General features: G+C 39.8%; 1 protein-coding gene across 7 annotated transcripts in view; it reads right to left on the reverse strand.

Moving 5' to 3' along the window:
• The window catches only part of ARHGAP42 (Rho GTPase activating protein 42), a 260,925-nt gene that overhangs the window by 29,115 nt on the left and 209,366 nt on the right, over positions 1-22,444 (reverse strand). For all 7 annotated transcript variants that reach the window (XM_059708078.1, XM_059708077.1, XM_059708075.1 and 4 more), the window contains 6 exons: positions 18,918-19,018; positions 16,707-16,816; positions 14,457-14,535; positions 13,041-13,080; positions 1,217-1,279; positions 237-311 (listed from right to left, as the gene is read on the reverse strand). In XM_059708078.1, the coding sequence (XP_059564061.1) occupies positions 237-311; positions 1,217-1,279; positions 13,041-13,080; positions 14,457-14,535; positions 16,707-16,816; positions 18,918-19,018 (468 nt within the window). The remainder of the gene's footprint in view (positions 1-236; positions 312-1,216; positions 1,280-13,040; positions 13,081-14,456; positions 14,536-16,706; positions 16,817-18,917; positions 19,019-22,444) is intronic.

The following is a 22,444-nucleotide window of genomic DNA, read 5'->3' on the forward strand; positions in this document are numbered from 1 at the left end:
GCCACGACAGAGAAAGTCCAACATCATAAAAAGCCCCCCTCTCCAATTCTGATTGTTCATCTATTATAACTGAACATTGAAAACCGAATACAAAATATTACTTGAAAATACTCAAGGATAAGCAATAGGCCATATCTAAAAAAATAAAACAATAACAAAAAACCCCCACACCTATGGTTTGGATTATCTGTAAGAATACAAAAATTAATTAAGTAACCGCCTCATCCAAAACTTACAAAATGTGGTGTTCATGAGTTTCTGAACTTTGGAGTTCACTCCTCCTATTCGGTAGAGGCCTAAAATTGTGATGCCTAATGGGAAGAAAAAAATCACAAGAAAATGGCTTGAGACAGCTTCCCAAGTACAGAATGTTAAAAACTCAGGCATATGCCTACACAGAATCCGAAAGCTGCTTATCCAATTTTGTGATCTCACTTTATCAAACCTCCCTGGAAACACCCACCAGACATATATTTCTCAGAGCAGACACTGAGCAGTGATTTGAAAGTCTTTGAAGATCAATCAAAGTAGCAAAGTACACCTGCCTATTCCCCACGACTTGAGTATGAATATGAAATAGCATCGCTCATCTATTTCTTCGGTCACGGAGTTCTGCACGTTGAACAGTTTTGTGGCATTTTTATCTTCACTGTAACGGTGAGGAAACAGATTCAAAGAATACAAGAAGCCTACTTAACATCTCAACACTTCTAAGTGGCAGGACCAAAATTTGAATCTAAGTTTAAAGAACTCCACAGCCCAATACGAATTTTGCTTTAGGCCGGATTTCCTGGAAGTGCAATTGCCTCACAGACCACTAGGGCGGGCTTCAGGAGAGAGGTGGCGACTGGAGTGAGGAAGGTGCTGAAATCACTGAAGGAAATCATATAGGGAAGGAGGGGCTGAACACAAGCTACTTAGGAATGTTACTGACCTCCTTAAAGCAGAAAAAAAAAAAAAACTAAAGGGGTATTTACAATAATAAGTCCATTAATAAGAAGTAAACGGGCTATTTTGGAAGATGTTACTAAGTATGTTTATAGGATGATTTTTGAGTAACTGAAGCTCAAAGTGAAACTATTTATGTATTTATATAATCACAGAATTTTTTTTAAATTAATCTCATGTCACTGGCTAAATACACCTCATTTTCCGAGCATTTCTATATAAGAATGGGCCACACAACAGCAGCGATACACCTGTCAGGTGTACTGACCTCTTGTTTCCACAGCTTGAATGCATTTTCTCACAAAGTTGAACCCTGCTTCATTTAAGTACACTGAAAAAGAAGAGAAAATCATTTTAAGTGTTCATGCTGAACTTACATTCCCCCTTCATTTGCCTCTGTCGTTTTATGGTTTAATGGTGGTTTTGGATGGAGCCTGAATTTTCATATGTGGTAGAAGCTGAGGAGGGTGGTTCACACTCACCAAAGTTATTGCATGAACTCGCTTCATTAGAAACACAAATCCTTTCAGAAAGTGAATGTTACATTGATCCCTTCCATTTTCTCTAAAATTAGCAACATCCTTCATTACAGGTTTTCACAGATGATAAAGGCAAAATGTAATAAGAATGAACTTTTATTGTGTGTTAGTAACTCTATTACAAAGCCAGTCACATGGGATTCTCAAAACAACATTATGATGTAGAGAGAAAGCTTTAATTTTAAAATGATTCACTGGGTTGCTGGAAACTTCATTTTTTGTTGTTGTTGTTCTAAGCTCTAGAGCCAGGATTCTAAACTTCTCTTGATTCCAAGTCCAGAGATCTTTCTTATTATATTTTGTACCGTATTCAAAATAATTCAAAATAACCTTAGTCAGTCCACTAAAAATCCCCCAAAGATTATTATTACATTGTGAAATAGCTATTTATTTTCATTGCTTTATGCCAGATTTTCTTTAAAATCAGATTTTTAAGGTTTTATGGCCTGATAAAATTAGGTTACTTGTTTAAACAGAAAGGATTTAATAATACTAAGTAACATTGAGAAGAAAAACTCAAAAAATTTTTTGTACTCTAATAAAAATTTTCATCGCATGTGGTGGAGATATGGCATTTCTTAATATTCCCAAATAATAACATATGCAGACAACTCGAACTAATGAAAAATTAAAACTGGCTTCCATTTAAAGATGATAGATTAAACAAATTCATGTAGCTCAACATGCTAAAAAAAAAAAATCAAGAAGGGGTGCCACCAACAGGCAAAAAATTTGAAGAAATCCTGCACATAGAAAACCACTGAAATGGGAATTAGCTGAAAGGTTTGAGAAACCTTTGGCCCAAAAAAACCCCCAAGGTACTGACATGAAAGAATGTCTATTATATGTTACTAGGTGAAAAAGTAATCTACAGGATGATATGAACCAATTTCTTTTTCCCCCCAGTTTTCTATTTTCCATCACTATCCCCTCTTACAACTCCCTACCCCCCTCCCTGCAATCACCATACTGTTGTCAGTGTCCTTAAGTTCTTTCTCTTTTCTTTCTTGCTCAATCCCTCCACCCCTCCAACACTCTCTGCCTGCCCCTACCACCCCCTCACACACACCAGAGCAGTCTGCCTGCTCTTTATCTATGAGTCTGTCTCTACTTTGCTTGTTAGTTCAGTTTGTTACCCGTTGCAACAGCATGGATGGGCCTGGAGAACATTGTACTAAATGAATTAAGCCAGTCAGAGAAAGATAAGTACCATATGATCTGACCCAATTTCTTAAAATATAATAATATGAGGGTGTTTTTTTTCCTAGGAAAGAACTCAACTTTTTTTTACATACAAACTGCAAGTAAAAAAGAAGAGGACAAAGATAGAAATGATCATTTTTATTCATTGGGCTTTGGAACTATCTAATACTTAAAAAAAAAATTACTTCCTTAGAAATTAAAAAAATCAATAGATTAAAAAATGTAAAAATGCCAAAACTAAAATACATGCTGTCACCAATAGCAACTGGCTCATTTATGTATGTGTCCCCAGTGCCTAAGTCAAGTGAATAGAAATCAATGAATGCTTTGGGTGAACTCAACACACAAGAATGAATGGCCATGAAATAAGCATCTATTATAGTTGACTCCCACATGAGGGTAGCTCCTTAGGACACCATGCAGTGATTGCTTGTTTCCAATAATCCAAAGCGCTAAGTGAAGCATTTCATACATGATACATTCTGAAATTTTTAAAGTAGTTTTTGGACATAGGAAAACAAGTGAATGGAGAGGTGAGGAACCAATCCTATATATTAAATAGGTAATATGCAAATTGACTGTCACACCCTCACACAAGATGGCTGCCGCCATGTGGTCAAAGATGGCCACAACAAGATGGACAGCAGGGGATGGCAGTTAGGGGCAACACGACCAGCAGGGGAGGGAAATTGGGGGTGGCCAGGCCTGCAGGGGAAGGCAGTTGGGGGTGACCAGGGCAGCAGGGGAGGGCAGTTTGGGTGACCGGCTGGCAGGGGAGGGCAGTTGGGGGCAATCGGGCCAGCAGGGGAGCAGTTAGGTATCGATCAGGCTGGCAGGGGAGTGGTTAGGGGGTGATCAGGCTGGCAGGCAGAAATGGTTAGGGGGAATCAGGAAGACAGGCAGGCGAGTGGTTGGGAGCCAGCAGTCCGGATTGTGAGAGGGATGTCCGACTGTCAGTTTAGGCCCAATCCCACAGGGACCTAAATCCATGTTGAGCAGTCGGACAATCCTGAGGGGTCCCAGATTGGACAGGGTGCAGGCTGGGCTGAGGGGCACTCCCCCACACACACCCACCCCAGTGCATGAATTTCGTGCACAGGGCCTCTATTATAAAACAAATAAAGAAATGAGGAATCAATTACTAATTTTCATTTTAAACAATAAACACTGAGCCCCCAAAATGCAATTTTAGGAAAAAACAATGCACTAGCATTTTTGTACCAATTAAAACTGCAAGTTCCTGACATTTATAATGTTTGCTTCTTGAGGTCACATTGTTCAACTTTTCAATAAAATAAATTTAAGAGAAAAGCATTTTTAAAAAGTTTCAATAAAACTTGCCTGTGGCAAAATGAGTGGAGATAATTGTGATAGATAGAAACAGAATTTAAGCATCCATTTTGAGAAAAATAAGCAATGTCCTGAAGGTATACGGGGCTGTTTGGCAGCAATACCCCCAGTCTGTGCTAACACACAGATCTGACAGGCTCATTATGGAGAATACAATCTTACAGACATGGAGTCTGCCTGCCAGGTCATCCCATGGTACCGCTGTCGTGATGTGTCCATGCGTCTTGTCTTTAGTGCTATTCACTTCAGTAAACAAAACGCTATCAATCAATTTAGAGATGTGGAAGAATATCGTATGCTGGCAAAGATAAGCATGCATTTCTATTTTGTTTCTTTTCTGTGCTTTTTGTTTTGTTTTGTTTTTTTAAAAAAATCTTTATTGTTGAGAGTATTACAGCTGTCCCTCTTTCCCCCCTCCCCGCCACACATTGCCTCCTTCACCCAGATCCTATCCTGCTCCAGGCCTTCACCACCCTATTGTCTGTGTCCATGGGTAATGCATACATGCATACTCGTTCTTTGGTGAATCTCTTCCTGTCCCCTTCTCCCCTCTTCCCTCTGAGATTCATCAGTCTGTTCCATGTTTCCATGCCCCTGGTTCTAATTTATGCATCAGTTTATTTTGTTCATTAGATTCTTTGTTTATTTTGATTTTTAGATTCCATTGTTGATGGATATGTACTGTCATTTTATTGTTCACATTTTTAATCTTTTTCTCCTTCTCCTTCTTCTTAAAGAAGACCCTTCACTATTTTTGTTGTTGTTTATTTTGAATGTCCTTTGCTACTGCCTAAAAGAGTATAGGGAGGGTCCACTGTATAGAGATGGCACCCAGCTTTGTTCGGAGCCAGGGAAGCCTGGGTTGGGTCTCAGCTCTACTTCACTGCATGAATGGGATTGTGCCTACGAACTTTTATGGACTCTAGTTCTTTCATTTATAAGTTGAGAGAAATAAGATTACATGTTAAATGTTTGTAGTAAGATAAAGATAAAACCATACGAAGGACTGAAGAGCTCCTAACCTAATTAAATGCTAGTTTCCTTCTCCATGTGCACCTGTCCACACATCACCGCGATATGAATGAAAACAGAAGAAATGATGAAAGATGTCAGTCATTAGTTCTAACCAGATGAAAGGGACAGTGGTTACTCTCCCACTTATCAGTTGTTACTACGCATAGTTTTAATAGCTCTGTGCCTCAGTTTCCTCTTCTATACAGTAAGGATAATAGCAGTAAGTCTCCAGAGGGCTATTCACAGAGGGAATATAGTAACATCTGCACAGGTCATAGAAAGAACAGTACTTGGAATATAGTAAGTGCTACAGAAGTATTGGCTATCACCATAACCATCATTATTGGCTATGGGAGAATATAAAAACCTACATGTGTAAAATACATGAACAAGGTATTTTCTGGGCACAGCCACAGTCACTGGGGCTTGAAGAATTATCTGCCAGGAGTGTTATTTTTCAAAGAGGCATACATATTACTTATTCTAAAGTATTTGGGGCTAGAGTAATGATCTGTTTCTCTTTTAAAAATATATTTTTATTGATTTCAGAGAGGAAGGGAGAGGGAGAGAGAGCTAAAACCATCAATGATGAGAGAGAACCAGTGATCTGCTGTCTCCTGCAAGTCCCCTACTGGGGATGGAACCCACAACCTGGGCATGTGTCCTTGACCAGAATCAAACCCGGGACTCTTCAGTCCACAGGCCAACACTGTACCCACTGAGCCAAACTGGCTAAGGCTGTTTCTTTAAACAAACACAGATCAGGCATAACCCATTCGGGCCCGTGAATCTAGCTGGCCACTGAAAAAATAAGTTGTATATTAAGAAATGTCCCTACATTCTCATTACACTCAACAAATCACAATGAACAAACACATCCTCGTCACTGGAACTGAATAGACTGAAGTCATCTGGAATCACTGTCCACCCATATATGTTGCCCCTTCCTACAGGAAGATCACATTATTCAGCTCCCTCAAAGTCAGCTTGCCCCTGGGATATGCGCTAGCCCATGAAATATGAATGGGGGTGACACACATCATTATCCAGCAGACCCTGAGAACCAGTATGTAGCCTGCCAGGTTCTTTTTCCCTCTGGCACGAAATCAACAATGATACTGGGAGAGGCCCCTCCATGAGCTTGGGTTCCTATGTTGGACACTGTGTACCAGGTTGGAGCCACGGCTGACCAGGACAGACCCGCATCATGATCAGCAATGAAGCTCACTTTGGTAAGCCTCTGAGATTTGAGGATCATCTGTTACCACAGCAGAAGCTGGCCAGTCTGATTTAATAATGGATAACTTACACAGTTTGCTATGACAAAAAGGACTAAATAAATAAAGGCAATGCCACAGTCAACTTCCTTGCTTGACTGGAATACTACATCCATTTTTTCCTCAGCTTCTGCCTTGTCAATGTGTGTATCAAGGCAGCAAAGGGCAGCTGTGGCACTGCCCACTCATGGCTGCCTTGCCAACTACTACTCACCAGCGCCTTCACGCAAGCACCCAGAACTTTCTGCTGAGGGCCAAGAAGAGGATAACCCGGCATAAGCAGGCTACTCTGTCTCCCAGTGGCTGATAGAAAGCCAGTCACATGGAGTAGTCAGGGGGACGTCAGGGGCAAACACAAACTGCAGGAAGGAAAACGAGCAACCTTCCACAGCCACGAAGGGGTTAGTAGACTTAAAGTCAGTGCTAACGAGAATTCAACACAAATCAGCTCTCCAGAGCTCAAAAAAAGAAAAAAACTAGGAACTCCTTAGTGTTCCAATGAAATGCCAATGGAAAGTGTTCTTAATAAATCAAATCACACCTCACACCATGACGGTTACAATTTACCGTAATTCTCATTTAGTGGAGGACAATATTATTATAATTTACCGTAATTCTTGTTTAGTGGAGGACAGGGGATTCTAGCTGCAACAGTAGAGGAAGGTTGAGTACGGATTGCTGAATCAGGGCTCAATGCTGACCAGAACAGACAGCCAAATATGCTTCCTGATTGATCGCTTGGTAGTGGCTGGCTTGCTCAAGTACCCTCTCTGAGGCTTCCAGAAGCATTAGAGCTTTTCAGCTAATGGGAGCTACTTTTATCACCTCCTCACAGGGCCACCGCCCCAGCCTTGTAGCTCCCTGTCCCAGAGAGGACCAGAGGAAAATGCAGAATGCAACTACCCCCAAATTCCTGGAGCTGAAATCCTATAACAATGATGATACTTGGCCTTCAGAGGTAGAAGCAGAAGACAGGCTAACTTAAAAAAAACATTACTTATTCGATCGAAAGTTAAGTGTAAGCATTGTGTGTGTGTTTCCTCCCCTCTGGAAACTATTCAGGGCTAATGCTTTTACTGAAAACAAAGTTTCTATAGGCAGCTTGGCAGCATAAAAGCTATTAATTTCAACAGAATTCACACAACCATGAGGGGGGGGAAAAAGAATAGTCTTCCATACAACTAACAAAGCAAAAGTCCTTGTACCTTCCATTTCCCCGGAATTAAAAACCCAGAATGTCCTTACAGATGTAATCTACTTGGCCTCACAGTACATTCTCAGGGTTGACAAAACAAAGCAACACTTGTCTTTCGTTTCTAATTCACTTTTCTAATCTGTCATTTCAGATTAAAGGGCCCCTTATCACAGACAACCATACTACACGGGGCTTGAAAGAAACAGAAAAGAGAAATGAGTGCATTTGCTGGTGTTTGTGATAAGCGAAGAACCCTTTCTCTTCTCCCTTAAGGGCGAGCAGGTAGCTCTCCACAGCCTTGGCCCAGGCTGTTCCCTGTTCCTGGCTCTGCTCAGGAGGAGCACTTTGGATCTGACCCTCTTCCTGGTCTCAGTGATAGAAACAAAACTGCATTTGCTCAAGGGCCGGGGAGAGGATGTGGTGAAGGAGGAGGCTATAACCAAGAGACATCCGAGAATTTCCAGAGTAAACTATCTACACAGCAACATGAAGCTCAAAAGCATTTGTGACGGGATGTCAATCGCCTAGGACATGTAGAATGAGCTTAATCTTTCTGTTTATTGCTGGGACACACTTCCTGGGTACTCACGGGAAGTCGCGGAAACACATAGTGGCAGAAATTCAGAGCTACTGGGAACTTTCGCAAGTGTCTTCTGGCCCAATCCCTTTGGTTTTGTACATGAGGACTGAATGCTAGTTGACTGTCATTACACTTTTATTATGACTTTTATGAGCAGAAACTTCATTTGAAAGGACTTCCTTCTACCTATTCACAATGACTGGAATAAAGTAGGTACACAATGGAATGCTGTTGAACTGAATTGCATGAGAACGAATCTTTTCTTTCACAATTCCCACCTTCTCCAAACCTATGGTAGAAGGACCAGCTAAAACGCTATCACACAAAACTTATGTTCGAGTGGGAACATGGCTCAGGGCACCAACAGAGAATGCCAGAGAGAGAAAGCCTACAAAGAAAGACAACTGCCTCTGTCCCTGCTAATAATTAGTCCCAGGATGGAAGCCTTGGGACAGAAAGGTGTGTCAACAATGATTATTTGTTTCTTTGAAAGATGGGCTCAAATACAGAATAGTGAAGAACTAATGGTAAGCTGTCCTTTAACAAAATATCCCCCCTGGCATGGCTTCAGGAACTGTTCAGTTCTCACCTTAACTGAGTATCACCTGTTTAATATTGATGACAGGCATTACTATTCTCAAGATGAATCAATTCTCAGTCTTATAATTCCAAGAAAAGGATATGGTGACATATTTCACAGCCAGGAAAGTGTTTGTGGATTCAACATCCTATAACTGACTAATGTTAGGTTTTGTACTTCATGCATTTTTCAATAAGATGAGTCAAACTTTCCTTCCCTGTTAAATTACGCTAGTTTTATTTATGGCATCTTTACTCTGAAAACAGTAAGTGAAGAGTAACCACAAAGTAGAGAGACTTTCCATGTTAGGCTTGTAAAGAGAGAGATTCATCCCTCTAGAATTTTAGTTTTATTATCCATTTCATGGTATATGCTCTCTGTATATTCACAGTATGTCCCTATTTTAGGATACAAAATAGTTCTTAACCTGTTGCTTTTGGGGTTGTCAGCCCAGACATTATGACAACTTTTAATGGTTGACATTAAAAACAAATTTTTACCTGAGTTTTCTATTTTGCCATTCTAAGCTTCATAATTATCTCCAGCAGTTCAAAACACACATTCCATACCAAACTGAGTTTTCAAAGGAAAAACAAGATTATTTTCAGATAAACAGAATCCAACTGAATGACAAGGCTACATAAAAGCACTTCTCAAGGTGGAAAATGAATCAAAGCTAATCTGGTTTCAAATACCAATTGTGAGAGAAATTACACACTGAAACTGACATAAAGCCATTTCTGAGGGGTCAAATGTGAAAAGGGGAAATGGAGGTCTCAATAAACAGGGCGAACATAAAGATATAAGCTGCTCTGAATTCATAACAAGATGACCTCACATGATTTATTCAAGACTTAGAAAGAGGTCTGAGTCCTAGCCGGTTTGGTTCAGTGGACTGAGCATTGGCCTGTGGACTGAAGGGTCACACCTTTAATTCTGGTCAAGGGCATGTACCTAGGTGGGGTTGCAGGCTCCTCCCCAGCCCCGGCCCTGATCAGGCCGTGTAAGGAGGCAACCAATTGACGTGTTTCTCTCACATCAATAGTTCTCTCTGTCTTTCCCTCTCTTTTCCACTCTCTCTAAAAATAAATGGAAAAATATCTTTGGGTAAGGACAAAAAAAAAAAAAAAAAGAAAGAAAGTAAAGAAAGAAAGAGGTCTGATCCCTGGAACCTAATTTTGAACTGAAACAAGTAAAATTCTGGATGTGTTGCTAAGAAGGAAACAGGCTGCTGTTCTTAATTTAACAGGACCATGTTCCTGAATCTGGAATACTTCCAAGTGTTCAGATATGTCCTATGAGTCATCACTAGAGATCCTAGGATACATCAATAGAAAAATAGTATCCACTATAAGACACATGATAGAAGAGAAAAGGAGTAAAATTGCAGTCTGAGCAAGAGATTCACAGTGCCATTAATAAATTTTAGGTCTTAAATGTGTATACACACACACGCACACACACACACACATATATATTTTATTGATTTCAGAGAGGAAGGGAGGGGGAGAGACAGAAACATCAATGATTGATGAGAGAGAATCTAGAGGGATGAGTTTCTCTTTACATGCCCCCTGCATGGCTCCAAACTTGGGATCGAGCCCACAACCCAGCCTGTGCCCTGACCAAGAATCAAACCGTGACCTCCTGGTTCATAGGTTAATGCTCAACCACTGAACCACGCCGGCCAGGCAATTTTAGACCTTGATGTAGTATATTATTCACAATTACATGCAAAAAGGAAATTAAAATCTGAGGATCTGGATAAAGAGGCAGGTCACTTTAGGGAAAGGTTCTTCATTGCTGCCTGGATTGAAAGATGCTGAGAAAGCCTTGTTTGTTGTGCAAGCTGGCAATCCCCAAGTCGCCACCTACAGAGTGTCTGAGTGTCTTTAATTGGTGGCACACACCATAGTCCTGACTTTTCAACTGAATGGGGTTGATTTTGTTTGGGTGAGAACATTTGAATCTCTAAGAATGTGTAAAAACAAGTGCGATTTTGAATAAGTAGGCTTTATGGCATGTAGTAAAACATTTTTGAAATCATTACATAATTTTGTGTGTGATTTATTTAGAATGTTTAAAATGCATAAAAGAATATTAATCTCTGCATTTATCAGCCAATTTACTAGATTACAGAGGTTTCCAGGTGTTTAGGAAGATTATATTAGCCAGAATCACAAATTTGTCTTATTAAGGTCCTGCATTTAGAGAATGAAATTTATTAGTTTTATAATTATAGCTTGATCTAAAGAAGCTTGATTGATCAAATTTGAATGCTATTAAATTTATGGAATAATTAAATAAAAATAACTTATTTTTTAAAGTTAGTACATTTATAATTTGAATAAGATCTGTATGTTGATTAAAAACAGGCTTAAAGAGAAAATATAGCTTAAGATAAAATAATAAAAATAAAGCTTACAACTAAGGTTAAGATTTATAACTTTGAGCCCTACATATTAATAAAGCTAAGGGAACTGAAATATTCCTTTTTATAATCAAAATCTCTCCTTGGCAATCAAAGTCTGCTGGCACTAAGAGTAAGAATAACAGCCATTATGTGCTGAACACACATCCCATTGAGGGCCTGTATTGAGTACACTAAGAAGGAGAGATGGGTTCTATCACACTAAGCCCAGAGAACTGGGTGGGAAACTAATACATCATACCGAAAGCCAGAATGTAGGAAATGATATAGATACATGGACTTCGGGACACACCATCTTATATTTACAAACTGGGGGCCCAGTGCACAGATTCATGCATCAGTGGGGTCCCTCGGCCTGGCCTGCACCCTCTTGCAATCCGGGAACCCTCGGGGGATGCGGAAAGCCGGTTTTGGTCTGATCCCCACAGGCCAGGCCGTGGGACCCCACAGGTGCATGATCTGTGAACTGGGCCTCTAGTCCTTTATAATAAGAGGGTAATATGCAAATTGACCCTAACAATGGAACAACCGGTTGCTGTGATGTGCACTGACCACCAGGGGGCAGACACTCAACACAGGAGCTGCCCTCTGGTGGCCAGTGCATGTCATAGTTACTGGACAGTCAGCCAGTTGCTTAGGCTTTTATATATAGACTAGAGGCCCAATGCACAAAATTCATGCAAGGATCTATGTGGGCCAAGGCAGCAGCAGCCCCGGCTGCCGCCTCGGCCCCCACAGCAACAGCCCTGGCTGCCACTTTGGCCCTGGCAGCAGCAGCCCTTGCTGCTGCCTTGGTCATTGCAGCCCTGGCTTCGACCAGAAGGTCATCCGGAATGTCATCCGGAAGGTCGTGCCATCTGGTCTAATTAGCATATTACCCTTTTATTATTATAGATGATGGTACAGTGATGTTTCAGGTGGCTTAGAGTATAGAAAAGCAGTTTCCCAGAAGGGAAAATTTTTATGGCGTGAAGAAGTACCTTCTCCCTCCATCACAGCATGAGTATATTTGATAACTTTCTTATTTAAATTTCCTAATTATGACAGAAACCCTAGTTCCTGAGGTACGTTAAGTATCAAGTATATTCTGACTTGACCATTTCTCCATTCAAAAGCCTTATTCAATACCATATATAAGTTCACTTGTTTTCAAAGAAAGATTCATCCCTGAGTAGATGATTTGTCTTTATAATGGATATACAATGAGGCCAATGTTAGAAAACACATTTCAAACTCTACTCAAATGCAAATCATACAACAAATTACTTTTTAGGTAATTGTTTAGAATTAACATTCAGTACTTACAAAACTCTTAATCCATTGGTTAATGTTTCTGTGATTAGATACAAGTGGATAATACAAGATTCTATACTGATCACTTTCCTTGATTAGCAATTGAGAAAGAAATGTAAGAATAAACCCTGAAAGTATTTTTTAAAATCTTTAATATTAAAGTTTATTTTAAATTATGCATTTTCTTTTGATGATTTTTTAAATTAATTACTAGGAAGAATTTCCTTCAGTTAAAATATAGTCTTTTTCATATACTCAATATTTATGATTTTCAAATGAGCGCTTCCCCAGTTTTTATATTTACTTCACTCTAACTTGTATTTTAACAGCAATTTAAAAGCCAAGATTATTAAGTCTGTTTTAAAAATAAATTTAGACATTATGAGAGAAAGTCAATTGAGTTAAATAAAATTTGAAATTGCCACCAAAGAAAGAAAACTTAATTTTGGTTACTATAATATCAGTTGTTAGTAGTTTTAACATGAGAAACTGCTTTAAATGAATTTTATTCACCATCCAAAGATGTGTTAATATCGTTTTTCTAGAGCTAACTCTTAATATCACATAATAGCTTTGTGATTAAAAATGACTGTGTGATAAAAATTTAAATACTTATTAAAAACAACTTACTTTCTTCTTTCTTGCTCATAATGGCAGGCAGGGTATAAATCTAAAAAACAAGGGGAGTCCATCAGTTACTTGCAGTGAGTGACGCAGTACAGACGATTACCAGGGTGATACTGGTGCAGTGTTCCACAGAGGAGTGTCTTGATTCAAGATCCTACAACTGCTGCATCCACAGCGCCACCTCCCCATCCTGTAACCAACCTTGCTTCCCATTCCTTTCATCCCTGGCTGTCCTGCCCTGGGTAGAGTTCTACCTCCTTCCATCTGATTTACGAGTGTCATTCTATTCCCTAACATAATGCACAACAGCCCTTCTTGATAAAGTACCTCATGATGGGTTTTACCTGCTTGCTCCTTACTCAAATGACCTGCTTAGTGTGTTCTTTTCAGCACGTACAATCCTAACGTGTATTTGCTGAGCTACCACGCTGTCTTCTACATCTGCTCTCGGTCAGATCTTGCCTCTCAGTTAAGTGGTGAAAAATCTAATCGCTTTGTTTAATTTTCAATCTACCACTGACTGCTATTTTTGTAAATTACAGTAAAATTTAAATATCATAAACATAATAAAGAATAGATATGAAATCAAAATTTCTCGTTAAGTTCAACAAATATAAAATGACCTCTTCAAATTAGTACAAAATTTTCCGGATGCTTAATCATGAGTTCTGCGCTCATCTCATCATGCACAGGTAACTGTGTGAGGGATGGTCTCACGCTCTGGAGACCACACTTGGTGCAGCTCTGCTGTGACACAGGTACTTTGACAAGGTTGCTCACAGGTTCTCTGCCACCTATAGGACAGTTCTCAAGGGGCAGAATGTGGCCTCACAGTTGCTCTGTGTGCTCATCCCCTAACCATCTAAAGCCATGTTCTTTATAAAGAAAACAGACACTGATTAATAATTTATTTATTTTTAGATAAAACGCCCTAGTAACTGTAAGTTATCATGCCAACATCAAAATAACTATTAGAAAAATAAGGATATGGATGAGAAGAAAATGTCAACTCACAAGCAGTTTTACCAAATAAGACTGCAAGGATTAGTTCTTACCCTGCATCTTGTTTATCATGCTGATTACGAAGACCGGACAAAGACCGGGCATTCAATAATTATTAACTGCATAGAATAATTTAATCAGTGAAGCCAAATTAATTACTAGAAGTAATTTTTAATAAATAATTTTAGGGTGTTAGTCCTGAAAGTCCTCCTGAGAAACAAATTACAAAGTTGGTACTGTGTGTCAGTGAGCGAGACAACATCAGGAAAATAGTAAGTTTCTACTCCTCAGACTTGCTATTTTAATATTTTCATATATTTACAGATATATAAAAATTTCAGATATATTTTTTTTCCCCAGACATACTTTGTAATTATTAGAACAACAAAACCTAAATAAAATGTGTTATATTCTTACTGGTTCTTTCCCATCCATGGCTTCGAGCCAGAGTTTCCGGTTAGCTTCTGAAAAGGCCTGCAATGTGATGATCCCATGCCTAATAAAAACAAATATTTTATATTTTCAATTTATTCCAGCTATGTCTTTACGCATTTGCGATTTTTAAAATTCTTACTTAGGTATAAAAGTAAAATTTGAAGAAAAATCAGGAAAGAGAAAAGAGAAATAAAAAAGAGAGAAAAGAAATAGAAAAGATAAGGAAAAACAGGAAAAAATTGACCTACACATATCTTTCTGAAAAATCACTGTATACAACCACACCCACACACAGATATTTTTCATTCTAATGATCACAGGTAGTAAAATAATTTAGTGTTCCAAGTACAATGCTGTCTGAAAGAGGAAGTTCCAAATTATTTTCCCTGAAATGACTTAAAAGGATGATAACTACATTCACCCAAGTTCAAAACCACCTAAACATTCTACAAGATGAGGAAAACTGAGATTATGACCCCAATGTGGTACAATCTAGTCACTAAAAATAATTACAATGAGTATATAGCAATGTGGAAAGCCTCAGACCATAACTAGTTAATTATTAAGAAGATCCTAAAACCAAAGGGTTTATCTGCACCATGATCACAATATTAAAATTACTTCATTTAAAAATAATTATCTCCCAAGAACTCATTCTGAAATAAGATGTATGTCAAGAGAGACTGAGTGAACGAAGGGAGGGAGGAATTTGATAAAGAGAGAAAAAGGTATGAAATCCAAAAACGAGGGGAATTAACCTAGTTAACAGGAAATTTCACTTAAATATTGTATGTTTAAAAACCTGGAATGAATTAAAACTATGATAAGTGCATACATCTCTTCTGTAAACAGGAAATAAGTCATTAGACTGGAAAAGAAAAAACATAAATATCGAGGTATGTTTATCTTTGAATCAGTGTAACAACATCAAGAATAAAATAACAATGATCAGTATTTGCGGGGTGTTTAGTATGTGCCAGGCATTGTGTTGTTTCCTTTGAGGTGGGTAATTATTATTTTATTTTACATGAGACCACTAAGGCATAGTTTAACCATGTGCCCCAAAGTTATATAACTAGAAAAGGCTTAAATAAATAAATAAAAGAGAGAGGGAGAGAGAGAGAGAGAGAGAGAGAGAAATCACTAACATGTTGGTGTTTGTCTACATAGAAAATCAAGAAATTCCTACCACACAACTATTAAAACCAGTAAGTTCAACAACGACACTGGTTATCAGTCCATATATAAATAAAAATAATAGCCTTTCTAGACAATAATCTCAACCATTTTGAAAAAAGAGTTTCACTAATGAAAATAATTCTATCCAAAACTGTAATAAAAAGAAAATACCTAAGAATAAATCTAAAAAAAATAATATGTAAATCTTCAAGGAAGAGTTCAATTCCCCATCAGTTATTTAAAAAACTTAACTCCAGTCAAAAATCCCAAGGGAGTGTTTTGAAGAGGAAGATAAACTTAATAAGAAGATCCATAACATCTGACAACACAGGGCCACAACAGGTAACACAATGTTAAAGAAGCATAAGAATGGGGGTCTTGCCCTACCAGATAGTTAGAAGCTATGGTACACGTAAGGTATAGCATAAATTGTGACCATGGAATAGATAAATCAAGAAGCACACTCCTTTTCATTTTGTTTCTCTTCAGCTTGTACTGATACCAGAAAGCAGCAGAGCTAAATATCCCCACTAACTTATCAACTCGGGTGCACAACATTGATGTCTCTCCCAACATGCTGTGGCTGAGCGAGTCCTGGGAGGTGCGTGGCACAGGGCGCACACTCCCTTTCCCTGGCTGAAGGAGCTTGTGACAGTCCCAGCTTATTATTCCTTAGGGGCAAGGCCCCAGGCTCCACCGACGCCTACAAACAGGCTGACCCAGGAGCCAGGGCCATGCTGTCGGGCGGGCTCCCTCACTGTGACCGGGCCCCCAAGTCCCCGGCATGCACTTTCCCCGAATGCCGTCTGTCATTTATACTGATTTTCCAGATTCTGCTTTGAGTTATGTTACTTTTTGCTAGCATTCTGTGTCTGATTATTTTTCTTTAAAGAATCGTGCAATATGTATTTGTCAAATGAATATGTAAAGAAATGAAATAAATATGCACACTGTTTTTAAAAAGAGATTGGAAGACAAGCACTTGCATGCTGCTTTGTATTTATATTTAAACACAGAAACAACTAAACGTAAAGTAAAAAGAAAAGCGCAAACCTTTCAGCTACTTCTATGTCAAAGCAGAATCGTTTGTCAATTGAATCCGTCTTTCGTCGGATACAAGATTTTAATTTAAACATTTCTGGTGAGCTGGTGACAAGGCCGTTCTGCAACAGGAAGGGTAACACATGTTATCACGATGACCAGGGGAAGCGGAAAACATTCAGTCTTCCGCCTAAAAGCACGGCACTGAAAGGTAAGCTTAGAGCACAGGTTATATACCAAGGCCATAATGACACCATGTCCTACAAACAAGACTTTCTGCCGAATGTCAACTGTCCAATTACTAGTATAACATTCCAAATTGTTCATTAATAGGTTCATTGCATATATGTGTTTCATTCAAAGGATTCTGTGACATGGCTGTCTAGTCCACCTCAACATATCTATAACAAAAGCGTCATATGCTAATTAGACCGGACAGCTGAAAGACCTTCCGGACCTCCTTCCGGATGAAGCCAGGGCTTCGAGGGTTGAGCCCCTTGCACGAATTTGGTGCATTGGGTCTCTGGTTTATTTATAATGTGACTTGCACTCTAATACACATGCCTTTGGAGTTCAATTTAGAAAAGGTGTGAAATAGCAGTCACAGTAATGTGACTAGATAGATATCCAGAATGTTTGTCAGGATACAACACCGTTGCTCTGAAAAAAAATTTCCCAGATTGCTAAGAGATTAGTATTGTTTGTGTCTGTGTATTAGATCCTTATAATATTAAATGATAGCTGGCTAAAAACCTCGAGAGAGCTATCAAAATAATAAAGTTCAGGTATACAATTGCTATGATGCTATTGTTATCATACATATCATGGGATTGCTTTGTTGGTAACCAATTGCTACTCTGCTACTAACACTGAAACTCTTTGGATAGGATCCAAAATTGGCTCAATAAATAAGAATTTTCTTCTATACCTGAAATGCCAGCCAATTTTAAGGGGAATGCTTACCTACGGTCTGAATAATTCTTTTGTCTATTGAAAATGTCATAGATTTACTAACAGAACTTTGGCGGGGTCTATTTGATATTAGCTCACTGGCTGCCACATAAACTGCCTTTCTGACAATAGCTTTTCTTATGAACCCTTTAGAGAAGAAACTAGGCATGATTATAGCATTTAATGCCTTCTCATGATGGTGGCCATCTAAAGTTTCTTTTTCTCTGGAATGTTGTCCTTTATTGTATGTCTCTCCATTTGAATTATTAGACTCTAATGAATGCCCAAGCACAATAAGTTTCAACTGATGTATTTGAGTATGTGTCAAGGATCAACATTTACCTGCCATGATCTGTACCACAAATTAGTTGGGTGAGTCACTTACTTTCTACCATCTTGATTTTCTAATCTGTTAAAATAAGGCCAGACTAAACCATCTTTAAAAAGGTACACCACGTTCCATATTGTTCACTAGCCATGTGAGACATTCAGTGGCTAATTTACTTTTGGGGGGAATGGGCACTGGTCAATTTCTCCTGAGAGTCTTTGCTGGGCCAGCAGTTCAGTAAACAGCACACAGGGCAGAAGATGAGAAGGTCCCAGGGGCAAAGGCAGCTTCCCCAGAGGCCACCTGGGAAAAGATGCAGGATTTGGGCCTGGTCCAGCCACTGGCAGCCCCTCCTGGGCTAAGCAACAGCACAGTAACAAACCACTACCAGGTTGTGAGAGGGCGCCTCAGGGCCCCGGCCTTTAATTCAGCTGCTTATCAGCATGCCATGGCCATGGTAAAGGAAAATCCTGGCCACTCTTTTTAACTCATCAAGGTCACCAAAGTGAGAGAAACCTTTCTGGCTTTTCAATTTTTAAAAATTGTGTACACGTTTATTAGAAAAACAAGGGTTTTTTGTTTACTTCCATTTCTTTCTTGTTTTTAAAACTTCTAATGTGTTTTGTATTCTTTTGAAAAAAATCTTTATTGTTGAAAGTATTACATATATCCCCTTTTCCCCCCATTGACCTCTGCCAGCCCGCCCCGGCCACTCCCCAGGCCTTCACCACCCTATTATCTGTACCCATGGGTTATGCATATATATGTATACAAGTTCATTGGTTGATCTCTTCCTACCCACCTACCCACCCTCCCCTGCCTTCCCTCTGAGGTTTGACAGTCTGTTCAATGTTCTATGTTTCTGGGTCTACTTTTGCTCATCAGTTTGTGTTGTCCATTTCTTAAATAATAACCTCACTTAAAAATAAAAACAAAAAACTCACCATTTTCCCACTGGATTTCATTTCTGAAACACTCATTGTAAATGTTTTGCTTCCTTTATCGTACGTACAATAATGTTTAATCCATGTAAAACCAAGTGGTCCTAATGCAAGGAAACAAACATCACAGACTGTTAATAAATGACTAGTTTTCCCATTTGTACAGTTTTGCTTTTTAAAAAATATATGTTTATTGATTTCAGAGGGGAAGGGAGAGGGAGGGAGGGAGGGAGAGAGAGAGAGAGAGAGAGAGAGAGAGAGAGAGAGAGAGAGAGAGAAACATCAATGATGAGAAAGAATCATTAGTTGGCTGCCTCCTGCAGGCCCCACACTGGGGATGGAGCCCACAACCCAGCACGTGCCCTTGACTGGGACTCGAACTGCGACCTCCTGGTTCACAGGTGACGCTCAACCACTGAGTCACGCCGGCTGGGCTGTTCAGTTTTTGATGCTACAGTAAACAATTGAGCATTTCCCCAGACCATGCAAGTTTGGAACTTTTACTGAATGAGCGTGAGAAGGGCAAGTATGGAGAGAGAGTGGTATGGGGTAGTGTCTTGGAACTGAGCCACGTGGCCTAACTTGAAGCTTTGACTATACACTCGAGAGTTCCTTTAGGTCTGAACTTCAGTTGTCTCATGTGTAAAAGTGGTACTTACATCCCATAGAAGTAGGAAGCATGAGGAGTAACAGTCTGAGTTACTATCGCTGGTCTCCCTCTTGCCCTCTCTTCCTGAAACTGCTAAAAATTTAGCAAGGTCATGTCACCCCTCTGTGCGAAACCCTCTAGTTCTAATCAAACCCGTATCATTCCAGAGAAACAGCCAAGATCCTGTGGCGTCCCACAAGGCCCCTCCCTAGGGCTCTCACCTCACATCTTACTACCCTTTGCCTCATGCACTCCGCTCCAGCTACACCGGCCCCTTGCGGATCCCTAAACACAGCGAATGCACTTCTACTCGGGCATCTGAAGCAGCCGGCACGCCTCTTCCTCCAGACATCGGCATGGCCTGCACTGTCGCCTCCTTCAGGACTTCTCCTAATGTCTCCTTCCTAGTACTGCCTTTCCTGAGACAGCTCACAGAGCAACACCCTCACCTGATATTTCTTGCTTTACTTTCTTCTTAGAAGTTATCACTAAATTCTACTGATGCATCCTACTTATTGCTTGTCTCTGCCATTTAGACTCTAATTCTCTAGGAGCAGGAAAGCGTGATGTTCTGCTGACTGGTACATTCTTAATCCGCAGAACGGGGCCAGATACATAGCTGTCACTCAATAAATATTTGACAAGTGAAGGAAAAGGAAAGAATCACTCATCTTTCTTTAAGACTTTATTGACCTTAGAGTTATTTCCTCTTACCACTAATCTGAAAAGAAAAAAGTGAATTTAAATAACTTCTTAAAATGAAAATGTTTCATTCACTATTTATGGTATAAGTTTTATATGGATAGTGCTCCCTTTCCCCCCATAAATACTGTGCAACCCCTTCCCACAGCACCCCCCTTACAGTCCTGCTGGTTGGCCAGGGTGGAGGGATGCACTGTGACCAAGGTAGGCGAGCTTCAGTTTCCACACAGGGAAGCCAATTATCCTGGATCCAAATGTCACAGTGGCCGAGGGCCTTGAAGACGGAGCTTGTTTTCTAGGCAGCTTCTATCCTGCTTAACACCTGGGTCTTTCTAGCAACAATTATGTACAATATTATTGCTGCGGTGGTCTCATAACCATATATCCAGAAGCAAGAAATGTGAATGTGAAAGTGTGTCTCTTGAGGAAAGTGTTTCACGAGCCATTTGAATTTATTTTTTCCGCAATAACAGTGCCCTGGGTGTCGTGTGGCGTTAATGCTTAAACTGCTCCAGATTTTAAAAAGATGGAGTTTGGCGGTACACTTCGTCATCGCAAAAGGTTTTTGCAATTAACTTCAATTCTGTTTGGGGAACATTTTACACTATAATACTTAACGATACTTGTTGATAATTCTGTTCTGTGTGGTGTAAAACACTTAAAGGCTTAGAGCTGATTAGCGGGAAGTGGCTGGATGGCAATCCTTACAGTGACCTTACTACTCAGCGATGTAGGAAGCAGTATTAGCCATCGGGTATGGCCACAGTGATGCTCTGATGACCTTTTAGAGCTCGGTTTAGTTTTCCTTTCCTGCCTCCACCATCAGTGCAGCATCTCAAGCATTTGTAATCTTCAGGTCTGCTGCACACATGCGCTGCTTCCTTTAAGGTCTGCCTGGCACTGGGCCCAGGCAGATGTTGTTACACCAGCAATTCTGAAGTCCTTAAAAAACAGTCTTGGAAAATAAAAATTTATTATAGCTCTAAAGTAGCAAAATAAAACAAGTTTAATTATCTTACCCAGTAATCATGTGAGGTTGCCAAGATGATGCTTACAAAATGGGAGGAAATGAACATTTATGGAATTCCTTTTTAAGTGCCAAAATTTAACCTAAGAACTTTTTAAGTGACACGTTATAATGCCATTTTACATATAAGGAAACAGAGCATTACAACTGCAGATGGTACTACTTCCTTCATCAATAAGGCATGCGATGGGAGTTGTTCTTTTTAGGGAATACTACCTCTCAAGAGTTATTTCAAGAATTATAAATGAGATAAATATAAATTGCACAGAGCAGTAAGAGCTCCTGGTATGCATAGTGGTAGTATTATGCACCACCGCTGATAATAGGGACATTTTACATACATTATCTCCAATTCCTGCAACATCCTTACAAGATAAGTATAAATCTCCTCCTTTTACAAATGAGGAGACTGAGCTCAGAAAGCTGTCCGCCCAGCACCTCCCAGTTAACAGGGGGCAGGCACGGCATTCCAGCGCAGTTCTGTCTGACTTTGGAGCCCAGGCTATCCTCAAGCCTATTAGAATGCAATGTGATGTGTGCCTAGAGGTGGGTAACATAGCAACCGCATCTCCAGACAATGGGGAGCTCTGTGTCCTGACTGCAATGATCTGCCTCTGCCCCACTGGGGCCACCTCCATTTGTCACTCCATTTACAGCTCTGATAGCTCCTATTGATCACTGGCTGCTGACTGCGTGAGTTTGCCTTATGCCTTCCACTACAGAATAAACGCCCAGAAGCCATTTCTTCATCTCATTTTCTGTTCCCCACAGGACTTATCCTCTGCGATAGCAACAGCCCAATTGATATGTCTTCATGGACTGGTCGAATTTTTGTATTATAAATGCTTTCAAAGATTCCCAGTGGAAAGGGGCTTTGAATATTTGTCCCTTGTGTAAAAATAATTCCAAAGGCATATAAATCCATGAATTTTTCTTTTTAAATCCCCAGGTAAGGGGAAGGAGGGAGGATGGTCAATGGGAAAAGGAAAGAGAGAGGGATTATATCAGGGCTGGAGAGCACTTCTGAAGGTTGAGTGCGGTGATGGTATCACAGGTGCATACTTAGGGCAAAGCCCTTCAAACTACATTTTAAGTATGTGCGATTTATTATATGTCAATTGTACCTCACTAAAGCTGTACAAATAATGCAGG

The sequence above is a fragment of the Myotis daubentonii genome, chromosome 9, assembly GCF_963259705.1.
Source record: "Myotis daubentonii chromosome 9, mMyoDau2.1, whole genome shotgun sequence".
NCBI lineage: Eukaryota > Metazoa > Chordata > Mammalia > Chiroptera > Vespertilionidae > Myotis > Myotis daubentonii.